This window comes from Typha latifolia, chromosome 9 (assembly GCF_019914945.1).
Source record: "Typha latifolia isolate L0001 chromosome 9, TyphaL0001v2, whole genome shotgun sequence".
Taxonomy (NCBI): domain Eukaryota; kingdom Viridiplantae; phylum Streptophyta; class Magnoliopsida; order Poales; family Typhaceae; genus Typha; species Typha latifolia.
Window position 1 is genome coordinate 8,865,399 of NC_133094.1, and position 13,785 is coordinate 8,879,183.

Sequence of the window (13,785 nt, forward strand, 5' to 3'; positions counted from 1 at the left end):
AAAATAAAAATTATTCATAAATTAGCTCAGATGTTCGTGTGAGATTACTTCTATTATAGGTGTTCCCTGACTTAGACACGACAGGGAAGAAGTAGTGGACTATTAGAGCGGGTCTTTGTTATTTGGATTCGTGAGGCCTTCTGATCCTTCTTCTCGATCCCCAGACATGCAAGACCCCAACATTATCTGAAAGAGTGTGCTCCTCCTCTCTTGATGACCAGACGGACCACATTACTTGGCCCTTCGCCAATGGAACCTTTTACATTTAACTCTTGCTACAACCTTATTAAACCTTTTTAGGACGAAGAGCGAGAGAGACACAACATTATCCGAAACACTTCTGCCAAATGAAGGTCTAAGGTGTTCCTTTGGCTCGCTCATCACGACTGATAGGTTGCACACCAGAGCAAGGGTTTTGTAGGAGGGCGTTGAAATTGTGAACCCCTTAATTCATCTTTAAAACGATGGTCTCTTTCCTTCACGTCTCAGGATTGACTCTGAGCTCGCAGGTCTTTGGAGAATATGGGAACAAGATCTCGTTCTCAAAGGTGTGGGAGGGAAATCTATTATAGGTGGTAGGATCTTTAAACCGTGGTAATGATAAATGAATGTAGACGTCGTATCCATAGGATAAATTCCGTGATATGCTAGCACTCCATTATGAAAAGATTCATGTAATAATAGTACTGCATCTTTGATCATGATGACTGGAGTTCAATCAGACAAGTATTAAAACCGCTGACATTTGCACAATCATATTCATATTACTAGCATCTTCAACTATTAACCACTAACACCACCAACAAGCCATTTATGCAATTATACAACTCTTCACATCAACAAACCGTTCTTACATTCAGCAGGAGCTTGACGCCCTGAAAAAACGAAGCTATCTCTCATTAATTTAAAATCTCAGACGAAGCGAAGATTTTGGTCCAAGCAGACTTGACTGATCCAAGCACACTAAAAACTGGCTCAGACATGGTACACACCTGAGACATTCCTTATTGACTCTAAATTTATTACAAACGTATAATGAGAGCAGATGAGGGTTTCTGATCCAAGCCAATTCCAAGCAAGACCCATGATTAAAGCATTGATATGTACTGCTAATGCAAATAGGTATACAGACAAAAGGTTATCCAACCCATCACAAAGCCAACATAACCCAATTGGTACATTCGGTGTTGTAAGGTTGTATGATACAATAGAACTGTCAACTATAAAGATTTTGAAATAGCAAGATCAGAAACAGAAAAAATACCAGTCTTCCATTGTGTCATGTATAGCTGTGACCCAAGTTGTAGCACAGGATGGTGGCAAGTCTATAATCAAAGTGAAAACCCCATACTGGAAGATAATACAAAGAGGCCACCAATTAAATGTAGTGGCTCGTCTAATGAAAGGTAAAAACTGATCTTAGTAGCAGGAACTACAAAGATTAATCTTCTTTTTCAGTTAGAGGGTACAGTTTGATGCCAAAAAGTAATGATCCTATCAAAAGAGTGTCACAACTCATTACATCCAAGAACAGTTCACTATATATGTGGCCATTTTAACCAGAATACTTGACAAAAGATCACACAGTATAACGGTTCTTAGGAACTTTATCCTTCTTGGCATCCTCCTGCAAAAAATAGAAGAACATTAGGAGAACCAGTAATGAATGACCAATCTATATGTAATCCAGGATCAGTGAGCAGTGCTTACATGAACAATGAAACCAATCATGTCATTATAATCCAGAAGTTCCTTCCATTGCCTCCCAATGCTTACCTGATATAAAAAATATATAAAATAAGTTCTTGAAATATATACAGAAGATATAACAACACAAACTCCAAGTTCAATTAAATAACCATAGACTCCCAATGTTTTGTCTGGCGCTCTTATTATAACAATCACTCTCCACCCTACAGCTATACCTATCTCTGCAATCTTTCTCATCTTTTCACTCGTCCCTAAATTATAACTCTTAATAATAATTTGGCAAAAATATTTGGAATGTTTACATAATTGCCACCGAAAACTTTCAGAATATCATAATTATCATGACATTCTACAAAATAGTATTATTGCCAAATAAATTATTGAGCTCTTTCAAAAATGGCACTCCGTCATTTAATATATTTAATCAGGGTTAAAACTCGAATTAGATTAAGAAAAATGTCAAAAATTACTTTGTCCCTATATAAATTGTTTAAAATGATTCAAAAGTTATCTATTACCTAGTGTCATAATACAAGAAAAGAAAATTCTATTTTTTGCAAGAAAAAATTAGTGATAAATATTTAACACAAGGATGGTCGTTTCGATAGAGTATCGACACCCGGCACAAGTTCTACTGTGGTACAACCCCATGCCAGGAAGCGTACCGAATCAGCACAGCCTTATGCAAACCCATGTCAATCGGCACGATTTTATTTTCTTATTTCTTTTTACACTTTAAAAACTAATTTGGGGTGTACAAATGATAGATCTAGATCAATTTTGCTAGATTTATCTTTTGTAAGGATTTTTCTATATAGATCTACCATTTTGGTGCTAGATATATGAAAAAGTCTCTAAAATGTAGGAATCAAAAGAAAATTTTGATTTATGCAAAAAAATCTCCCTAAATTTTAAAAAATTCAAAATTAGTATGTCAAATTCATTCAAATTGAGTTAAAATTAATATAGAAACATATTAGATTACTCCATATGAGTTGATTTTAACCCAAATTTTATAATTTTTAGCTAAACTTTCAGCATGATTAGATTTCCCCCAAATTTTAAAAAAATATGAATTAAATACATCAAATCCATTCAAATTGGGTCAAAATTCATATAGGAACATGTTAGATTAACTACGTTCAACTAGGTATTAGTTTAATTATTGAACTATTGTTAATTAATAAATATATTTAATCATATTATGTGTTAAATAATATTTCTACTGTACTATATACATATATATATATATATATATATCTTTCATAAAATAGGTCATTTATAAAAATAATCTAAGTATAGAAGACTCTAATATTGGCTTTAATACATATATTCAAATAAAAATTTTAAAGATTGTCGTGCTGAAGACCCCAAAAACATCTGCAAATAAAAATTTATTAAAAGTGTGCCAAAAGAGTGCCAGTGGCAATCGACATGACCATCCTTGATTTTCTTTTACACTACTAAATATAAAAAAGGGTATTTTAGTCATTTACATATATGTATTAACTTTAAAAACCATCTATTAGGAATATTTCTATGAATATTCTGTCAAAAACTAACCATAATAGCAATTCTAGAAGTGTCAAAAGATTTCAATAGCAATTATGATATTTTAAAGAATAAAGTAACAAAGACTATATTTTAAAAAGCTTTTGGTGGAAAATATGTAAAAAAAATTAGTTTACATTTAAAACGGTACATATTGAGATTGTGCTTTACACAATGATCATCATGTAGCAAACCTTTGTATTGTAAAAATTAGTGGAACTCTTTGAAAGTAGATCAAAACATCATGCAATTGACAAAGTATTATTACTCAAATTAAATTTTGAGAAGGCCTGTGAGATAAGGTGAATTGGAGTAGTTGAAGGAGATTTTGGTCTGGGAGAACTCAGTTTAAAATGGGTAGCATGGGTTATGAAATATTGAGAACATGAAACTTTCCAATAAATGTGAATGGGGATTTAGGTAATTATTTTGTATGTAAAAAAAGGACTAATAAGGGAGATCCATTGATTGTCTCATTTGTTATTTGTCTTTGTTGAAGATGACTTAACTAGACTGCTAAATAATGTGAAGAAGAAAACTAGAAAAGGATGGAATATAGATATGGGAAAGGAGCAGATTAAAATTGGAGTGTTGAATTTATATGCAAATGATACTTTACTGTTGTTAAAGGTTCATGAAAAAGAGAGTCCAGTTTTGAGATGGCTTCTGCACTATTTTCAAGAAATCTCTATCTGAGATAAATTTTAGCATATAGTGTTACTGAATGTAGGGCTAAATGAAGAAGGGGGAAGAAAACTAGTAGATCCATTTAATTGTCAGAAGAGGTCCAACTAAATGCTTGAGCTTACCACTTCATGATGGTAAGTAAAGAAAGGAGTCCCTATCATTATGAAAATTGGAAAAAGGTAAGTGCGGAAAGGTAAATATTATTGGAGGGAAGAGTCTCTTTAATTAAATCCATGCTGACTGTTACACCATTGTACTATATTTCTCTCTTCATTGTTCCAAGCTGGGTAAAGAAAAAAATTTGATCAAATAAGAGGTATATTTCTGGTGGCATGTTACCAATATGGAGAACAAAAGATATGCCCTTACTAAGTCGGATCTGCTATAACAGGAAGAAATATAATTGTTTGAGGGTAGCGAATATGCAAGAAATGAATCTGGCCTTATTGGCTATGTGGTGGTGGAGTAACTGAACTTCAAACATCAGTTGTGGGCTGATATTACTGTCCAAATAAGGATAAACCGTTTAAGATAAAAATCTATGACAGTTTCTCTTTTGGAGGGAATTATGAAATCTCGAAATTTATTAAGGTTGGAATGTTTTTGAAAATTACAGCTCGATAGAATTTTCTTTGGGAAGGATATTTGGATAAAGAAATGTAGTCTAGATACTATGTTCCCTGCATTATTTATAATTTCTTGGGATTGAGAGGCTGAAGTTAAGGTGAGGTGGAGATTTAAATATAAAGGGATCTACACTCTATTCCTTCTACAAATTTCTAAAATATGGTGATAGGTTTCCTATGACCTTATCAAAGGTCTGAAAATTGGAAATTCAGCTTAGGGTGAGGGATTTCATTTGGTTGGACTGTATATAATAAAATTCTTACCATGGATAACATGATTAAAGGGAAATGATGTGGAGAATTAGGTATGTTTTATGTGGTTGTTACAAACCAGATTTGGACCAATCCAGATGTAAGAAAATTATAAAAATTTAGGAGGCGGTAGCCTCGTGAGTTAGGGCTCTTATGGTTCTAGTTTCACCTAAATCAAAGGTCTAGATAAAAATATATAAATAAAATAGTGGAGGAGGGATCGAAATAGGGCAGAACGATAAATATTCGACGTTACGATGGTAGTCGGAGAGTGGCGGACGGCCAAGGGTGGTGGTGGATGGTCATATAGTAGGGTGGTTACTGGAAGAATGTGATAAGTAGAGTTTAGGTGCTTGCAAGGGTTCTACGGTTATGATCTACTCCTATGAAAATAAAAACGATCTAACAACTATAATAAAGCCAGTAAATACGATACTAAGAAAGTAATTAAATTTAATTAACTCTCAATACTTGGATGATTAGATGAATAAACAAAGGAGCACAACCTCTTTATATATAGAAGTCGGGTACAATAAGTATTACTCGAACTTAATCCTAAAAGCTTATACGATTCGAACTGGGACTTACCTTAAAGACTTAATTGAACTTACTTTAGTGGCTTACATGACTTAATTAAAATAATCTTAGTAGCTTATATGACTTAACTAAATTTGCCTTAAGGGCTTACATAAGTATGAATCAATTAAAAAATAAATAGATTCGACTCGATTTGACTCAACTTAACTCACATGATCGGATCATAACAATGGCAAACCTGAAAGTGTTTATCATAATTTCAATCCTAGAAAGATGAAAAAAAGTCTATCCCGAAGTTCTCAAACTTGGGATCAGAATTGGCGGCCCGAAAAAACAATATGTATTAGCCGCCATATCAAATCAGACTATTTTTTAATTATGTAAAATTCTAAATATTACTTAAAAATATAAAAAATTTCTTATATTTAAAAAAATGACAGAAAAATAAGAAAATAAAAACTAATCAAATATAAAGCCTAAAAACTAAAAAAAGTACTAACTCAAAATCATAATGAATTTCGAGCTAGATCTAATAAATTATTATGCTCATAAATTACTATTGTAGAAGTAAAATGAAGAGAGAAATCTCTATCTCTCTTCACCGTTGTCTTGGCAATAGTGAAAAAATGGGAGTCAAAGTGTTACAGTAGCCTTGGTGAAGATGATTGTCTATCTGATTTGTTAATTTGGACAGACTCAGCACGGAACTCACAAAGACAATAGGGTTGGATCCAACCATTGGAACGATCTAAGAATTTAGATATGTTGTTCCTCTGAAAGTTAAAAATTCAACGCAACCGGAATCTCGTTGATTGAGTTAGTAGATCTAAAGTTATGAAGAAAACAATGACCAAAAGTCAGGAGGTGGTAGGATGGACGTAGTTTATGTGGTTAGGGTTATGAAAGATGATGATGGGTATGGTTGATGGGTTAGTGCTTGAATAAGAAGAGGTGGAAAAAGGGAACTTCCAGGTATGGCTGGTCACTAAGGGAGAAGGGAGAAGTGACGGAAGATTAGCATCAGCCGTAGACAAGAGCTCGAGTTGGATTCCGAGGGGTTGGAAGGAGGAGGGAGAAGTTGGCTCAAGCCTAGATGAAAAAAAAGTTTCAATAATCAATAATACAAAGAGGTCACTTTTTCACATATTTAGAGGCTAGTCAATCATCCAAAAATCCTAAACAAATCCTATTACGGCTCAACTTACCGATCATGCATTTGAATGCACCCCAACCGTGTTCGAACGCCTCACAACAAATCTCTGTATGTGCGAACGCAAAATCAAGCATTCAAATGGCCAAAATCTATTCTCTGTATGTACGAACATAACTCAGGCATTCGAACGCTGCGTTCAAATGCCATCCATTTGCGTTCGCATCCACCTACCAGAAACTATCTTATTTTTCTAAAACATAAACAAAAATTGATACAATTTGAAGTGGTTTAATCATGTTTGCTATACACCTAAATCAAGAACCACAACACAAAGCGAGCAAAAGAGAAATGAAAAAAAAAAATTACTTGCTTGAGTTCACTAGAGTAGCTAGAAGAGCTCGTTGGATCAACTGCTAAATGAGGTCAATAAAGTGGGATGAAAAGTGTGTGTGAGAGATATATAAATTAGCAATAGAATTCTATAATTCGTTAGATTTTCTATCTATTCGATATATTTCGAATTGAATATTATATTCAAGTGTATAATAAAAGTGTATAATAAATACATAGTGTAATATAAAGATAGTTGGGGACATCAATTATTGATGCTTCCAAGACAGATCTATTTAGATCCAATCTAAATCTTTTAAAAAAAAAATCTATTTTGACCAATTTCGGCCGAGTTTTCGTTAATACAGCTAATATAATTGAAACGAATCGGCTGATACAGCTAAATTTGGTTGATCTCAAACCAAAATTAGTCATTTGGCTAGTTTCGAGTTAGGATCCGTTTTGGCTGATCCATCTCAAGATTGACCGAAAATGGGATCCGTGGCAATTCTGATATCCTATACAAAGGAAGACTTTGGAAGGTCTATCCTATGGTATTAAGTCATTAACATTATCTTGGACAAGTTTGTAGGGTGATGATGTTGTCAAGATCGAGACACTGTGTGCATATGCATTATTTAACAACTAATCCAATGTTATGAGATGTTTGAGGCTTCTTACATATCAACGGTGAGTATCTACCTACTATTTTGCTGTATCCTCATGTGTAACTTATTGATTTAAATGCATTATTGCAAATTCATTGAGATAGCTTCTGCTATCTAGCCTCTTGATAAGTAGTTAAAAACTTAAAAGGTCAACAAAGCATGTAATTTTTTGCTTTTACATAATTCAAATATTTTAACTCAATCTATAAATAGATTCTCAACTTATTGTTTACTAAATCAGCGAACACTAGTGTTACTTGTACCTGAGCAGCTTCATTGGCAGCATTTTTCGTCCACAAACCTATTTTGTCTTGCTTCCCACGTACACTAACCACTGCTCCGCAAATTTCATCGCCATAGTCGAATTGCTCACCAATCATCGCAAGCAACTATTAGAAAATTATTTAGATAAGAAAAGAACAACAACATAAAACAAATACTCAATAGATTTCATTGGGAGCGGGAGCAATATACTTACAGTATGCAACCATAATGTATCTGCCCTTCCTCTCACACAACTAATTGTCCATTTACCTCCATTTGCACAAATTGGGTCTTCCCATTTTGGCTCGACCTTGTGCTTGAAGCAATGAAAGTCCGCGCCAACAACCAACTTGCTAGGTTGCTTAATATTATTGTAAAGACTGTAATTGTAGAACATAATATCTAATTAATGCAAGTTAACCAGATGGACAAGATGCCTGTAAGCTAGACAACACAAATGTAGGGAAACCATTAAAATATCACATACAAAGATTCTGTGAGAATGAATTAAAGCATATAAAATATAAAAATCATAAGGTGCATTCATACAGCCAAAATAATCATGAACTAACATTATCACATCCTCTGAAATCAACAAACCCAGTCTAAGACAGACAAGAAATTATAAGTGTTATGCATCTGTCTAGGAAATCCGATAAAATCACTAGTTGAAATAAACTTAAAACTTTAGTTTATTAGTTCATTTGGTTAGATTCAAATTGGGCTAGGCAACTAACTTGTCAATATTTATTTAATTACTAGGGATTTTTACTTACTTGTCATTGAAATATTTCAAATGTCACAATATCCACTACAGTCCTTAATCTATCCAATTTTCCTTTGAAATCAATGGGCATTGATCTCATCAACTAAATATAGCTAACTGCAGTTAAAATTTTATCAAGATGGTGAAAATGACCATTTGACGCTTGAATAAATCATTTGAGCAAGTTGTATACTATCTAATGCTAACAAATATCATAGTCCAAGAGGATCTGAATCAGGGTCCAAATAACAGGATATCAACTATATTCTTGAAAATGCATAAGTAAAATTATGAACTTCCATAAAGAGAGCAGAGCATTTTAGTCATAGCTATATATGTAAACTTTAGCACCCATCTATTAGGAATATTCCCTGAATATTTTAAAGAATGCAATGACAATTGTAATAATCAAAAAGGTTTTAGTTCAATTATGCAGTCTAATTCTCAATATATAATCAATTCTTTGAAAGAAAAATTCTCAAAAAGTAGAATTGCCACAATTGTTAACCTAATAGGCTAATATTAATACTAAAGGTCATATTCTAGTCTGGCAGAAAACAATTCCAGAGAGAGGATTAGAAGAGGAAAAGAAGATATTATTTTGTGGGCATGAATGAAAAGAAGCTTATACAGAATTCTTGTTGACTTTTCAGTTTTGACAGAGCCTTTACCAAAAGTCATAATTTGTGTCAAAGGACTATGAGTTAATATTGATGGATCCGAACCACCTAAAAACCAAATGACATAATGCAGTTGTTCACCGTGCATGAGATAAAATCCTTTTCATGGAGGAAACCAACTAACCATCTTACAACTCTGACCTACAAAAAGCTTACCTAGAAATGCAATCAAAGAAGTGAGAAAAACTAAGAGTTCAACAAGAGAGGAGTAAATTCATTGCCTTAAAATGTCCAAGATTTAGACCATCCTGTAGATCACTAGCAATCTTGGTACCTAATAATATGCACATGCCTCTAATTTTAGTATCACAGTCCCATGATTTAAGAACTAAACTTATGACAAACGAACTTCTGTACAAGGTACATAGATACTCCCGAACAGAATTATTGAACAAAGTAATCAAATAAAAACCAACAAATTAAAAGCTTTTTTCAAATCAATCAAGTAATCTAGTAGTACCCCATTACAGAAATAGAACAAAGGGCACCTATTTAGGGATTCATAGATACAATATTTAAAAGTAGTGCAAAATTAACATAACAATCATCACCATCTCTTCCTAGAATTCCCAAATTTCATATGTTTAAAATTAAATCATATAATCCAACAATAATCTCCTCAAGGGATTAAAAAAAACAAAATTTTCCACCACCTGCAGTTCTTACTACATCAATCTAATCCCACAACAATTGAATTAAATCAAAGGAGAGGGATAAAAGGAAATATCACCTCCAGAAATCCTCGATGGTGGAGAAGGTGTGGATGGGTCGGATCGAACTGCCCCACGCGGCCTGCCTATTTTTGGAAGTGGGATTGTCGAACCAGAACGTCCACGAGTATTCCAAGGGGTGCGGGTCCCCGCCTACCCTTCTGCTTGGCTCGTCGTCCTCGATCTCGCCCTCCTCCAATTCTTCCAAGTTCTCGGTTTCTTGTTCTCTTCCCTTTTCCTCCTCCGATGGCCTCACCGCCGTCACCGCCTCCTCCGCCATGTGAGTTCTCGATTTCTTTCTTCCTCCCGCCGCCGGATCAAGGAAGACGGAGAACCCCGGGCCGCCGAAACGTGAGAGGTAAATGAGGTATTAGAAAGCACCGCTATTTTGCACGAAGAAGAAAAGGCCGGAAATGAATAAAGGAGGGCAAATTGATATATACCTTTACAATATGTTTTCTTTTTTGCACCCCAACCATTTTATTTTACCCATTCCAATTTATATATTTTATATATAAGATGACTATAATACCCTCGTATCTTTTAAGCAAGGCATAAAACTATCCCCATCAAATTCTACTTTAATTGTTGATTTTATCTTTTGTGTCTGTCATTTACTGTGAAAAGATGGTATAAGTATAAATGGAAACTACTAAATAACATTTGGATTTCTTTATTCTTTTTACCTATAGCAATAAATAATAAATATAAGAAGAAAGAGATTCTCATAATATAAAATTATATCGCGCAACATAAGGTCTTGTAAAATACCTCCAAATAATATAAATAATCAAGTGTTTATTACACTATTAGCTCCCTAAATAATATTCTCATAATCTATGAATGTATTTATAAAATTAATAAATATTATCACAGAATCTAGAGATAATATTTTGGTAATATATATGCATAGTTTTAGAATCAATAAAATTTTATTCTAAGTAGTTTTTTCTTTGCCAAATTGCCTGAAGCTTATGCCATTTTCAATCCAATCTTAGATGTTATCTAAAAAAAAGTAGAATATTTGATGGAAGAACATAAGATCCTTTTGAACAGCCCGTTCTAATAGGAAAGTCCTATATCTTAAAATTAATTAATCAAATTGCTGATAAAATCCATAGCTGTTCTAGTGGACATTATGCACTTGTTACACAACAACCCCTTAGAGGAAGGGCTAAGCAAGAGGGACAAGGAGCTGGAGAAATAGAAGTTTGGGCTCTAGAGGGATTTGGTGTTGCTCATATTTTACAAGAGATGTTTACTTATAAATCTGATCATATTAGAGCTCGTCAAAAAGTAGACAGAGGGCGCATCTAGGTACCAGCAAATGATAGGTTGCGCACGCGACTCTTGGACCACTTCTACTCCACTCCCAAGGTCGAACATGAGGGCACACTGAGGATCTATAAATGACTTTCACAAATCTATATGAGCGGTGATAGCGCATATGAAAGCGTGCGAGGTGTGCTAGTAGGCGAAGACTGACTCACTTAGACCAATGGGATTATTATAACCCTTACCGATTCTAAAGAGGGTTTATGAGGACATCTCCATGGATTTCATCGAGGGGCTACAGTAGTGTAAGGGTACTCAATCGTATTTGTTATGGTAAATAGGCTGAGCACGTATGCCCACTTCTCAGCCCTAGCGCACCCATTCTCGACAAAGACTATAGCATAGGTGTTTGTACGCAACGTCGAGAAGCTCCATGGCATGTTGCGCTCTATAGTATCAAACAGAGATCAGGGCCCTCATTAGTGACTTTTGGACAAAGTACTTCGCATTTTAGGAGACCCGGTTAGACCTCGGTTTGGCTTACCACCCATAGATAGATGGCCAAACCGAGGTGCTAAACCGGGGCATCGAGCAGTATCTTAGCTACTTTGTAGGAGAGAGCCCTAGGAGATGGCTCGATTATCTACCTTGGGCGGAGTGGTCTTACAACACTGCTTTTCACATTAGCATTTAGATGACACCCTTTGAGGTAGTGTATGATAGGCTACTACCAACCTTGTGGACCTACGACCCCGTGGCCGCTGCAGCATGGACAGAGACAAACCTAGAGCTGACTGATAGAGATGCTATGCTGAGGAGGCTGAGGACCCACATGGCAAAGGCGCAGAACTGCATGAAGCAGGTCTATGATTGCAAGCATCGTGAGTAGGAGTTTGCGATCAGCGACCTAGTATTCGTGCGTGTTTAGCTGTATAGGCAGGTGACTCTAAGACTGGTGCGCAACCAAAAGCTAGCACACCGGTACTTTGGGTTGTTCCGAGTGCTCGAGCAACTTGGCCCGATAGCATATAGACTAGCATTGCCTGAGGGATCCCGCGTCCACCCGGTGTTCCATGTTTCACTCTTGAAGGATCGAGTTGGGACGAACCATATCGTGGATGGGAGACATACCCAACCCGATGGAGGAGACACACCCAGTGGAGTCAGTGAGGGTTCTGCCCAAGAGACAACAACGTAGAGAGGGAAGGCTATAGACGAGAGATTCTAGTGGCGTGGTTGTGTCGACACTCTGATGACGCCACGTAAGAGCTTGAGTATGAGATAGTTGAGCACTTCCTTGACTTCACACCTTAAGAACAAGGTGGTGGAAGCATGGTGAATTATTATGAACTAGCTCGGAGCTTGGGGTCAGGTTAGTCTAGTCAAGTCAGGTCGAGTCAGGGTTGGTTTAGTCATTTGAGTCTAGTCAAGGGTTGCTTGGAGAGCATGTAACCTAGTATGAAGTAGCCACTATAAATGAGGTGTGGTGTCCACCCCAATGGTCAAGAAGGATTTCCCTAGTTTTCTCCTCCCCCCCCCCTCTTTATCTCTTTCTCTACCTTAAGTTGGTGACATCCCCAAGGCCCACACCAGATCAGACCCGCGCACCCCCCTTCACCTACTCCCCACTACTCATTCTCTCAGCTCATGTGACCTACACCTCATCTCACTCCTCCACCATCTTCCCTAACCTCACTACATCCACAGCCATCATCTTCTCCAACCTGACTACCTCCCTGCCTCCATCTCTGTTGCCGACCTCTAGTAACCCATCCACCCTCACCCAAAACCAGAAGCCACTATCACCTTCCACCCACCGAGCCGACACTAGCTTCTCCACCAACCAGACAGAACATTCGTTACCTTCTCCGACCACATTAGTTTGTCAAGATAGTAATACTATGTAAAACCTATAAACACAAAAATAATATGTGGGCTAGTTTGATTGTACCACAAATGACAACAACCCTAAACCCTAAACTCTAAACAAGTTCTGGATGTAGCAGTTGCTGAGTAAAAATGTTATACAATATGAGAGGATGAACAACATTGGTAGTAGAAGTAAGATTAAAGAAAAATGAAGGCACAACAAAAACATCATGTAAAATAAGAGAGTTTGAGATGTGTATAATACTTATGTGGGTGATAGATGGCAAATTATTATTAGACAATTCTATATTGACTTAAAAAGTTTAAAGTAGTTGCTCTTAGAGAGAGCAATAAGCATTGCTCTTGACTAAGTAATATCCATGGAGTTTGTAATATTTATTAGAAATATGAGTAATAATATCGCAATGAGAGCATATGAGAATATTACTTGCTGTCTGGTCGAGTATTATGAATAATAATTTAACTTGGTAAAATAATAATTCATTGGGTTTTGGCTCTGAGTGAGAGAGCAAACTGTTCTTTTTCTTAATTGAGATTTGTGAGAGTCATTACTATTAAAGAAACAGTCTTTTAGGTCAAGCTACACATCGCGAGTATTATTAATGTAGATTAGGCTGACACTAAATTATTTAAAGATGGAATTGAGAATCCAAAAGAGGATCAATGCACCCATGACATGTAAAGAG

At 35.7% G+C, this 13,785-nt stretch overlaps 1 protein-coding gene across 1 annotated transcript; it reads right to left on the reverse strand.

Moving 5' to 3' along the window:
* Positions 1–1,248: 1,248 nt before the first annotated feature.
* Positions 1,249–10,407, reverse strand: LOC140795189 (eukaryotic translation initiation factor 4E-1-like). The gene is made up of 5 exons (XM_073147621.1): positions 9,955–10,407; positions 7,993–8,158; positions 7,778–7,903; positions 1,711–1,776; positions 1,249–1,627 (listed from the first exon to the last, which is right to left on the reverse strand). The coding sequence occupies exons 1-5, from the start codon at positions 10,212–10,214 to the stop codon at positions 1,580–1,582; spliced, it is 666 nt and encodes a 221-aa protein (XP_073003722.1). The 5' UTR covers positions 10,215–10,407; the 3' UTR covers positions 1,249–1,579.
* Positions 10,408–13,785: the final 3,378 nt, after the last annotated feature.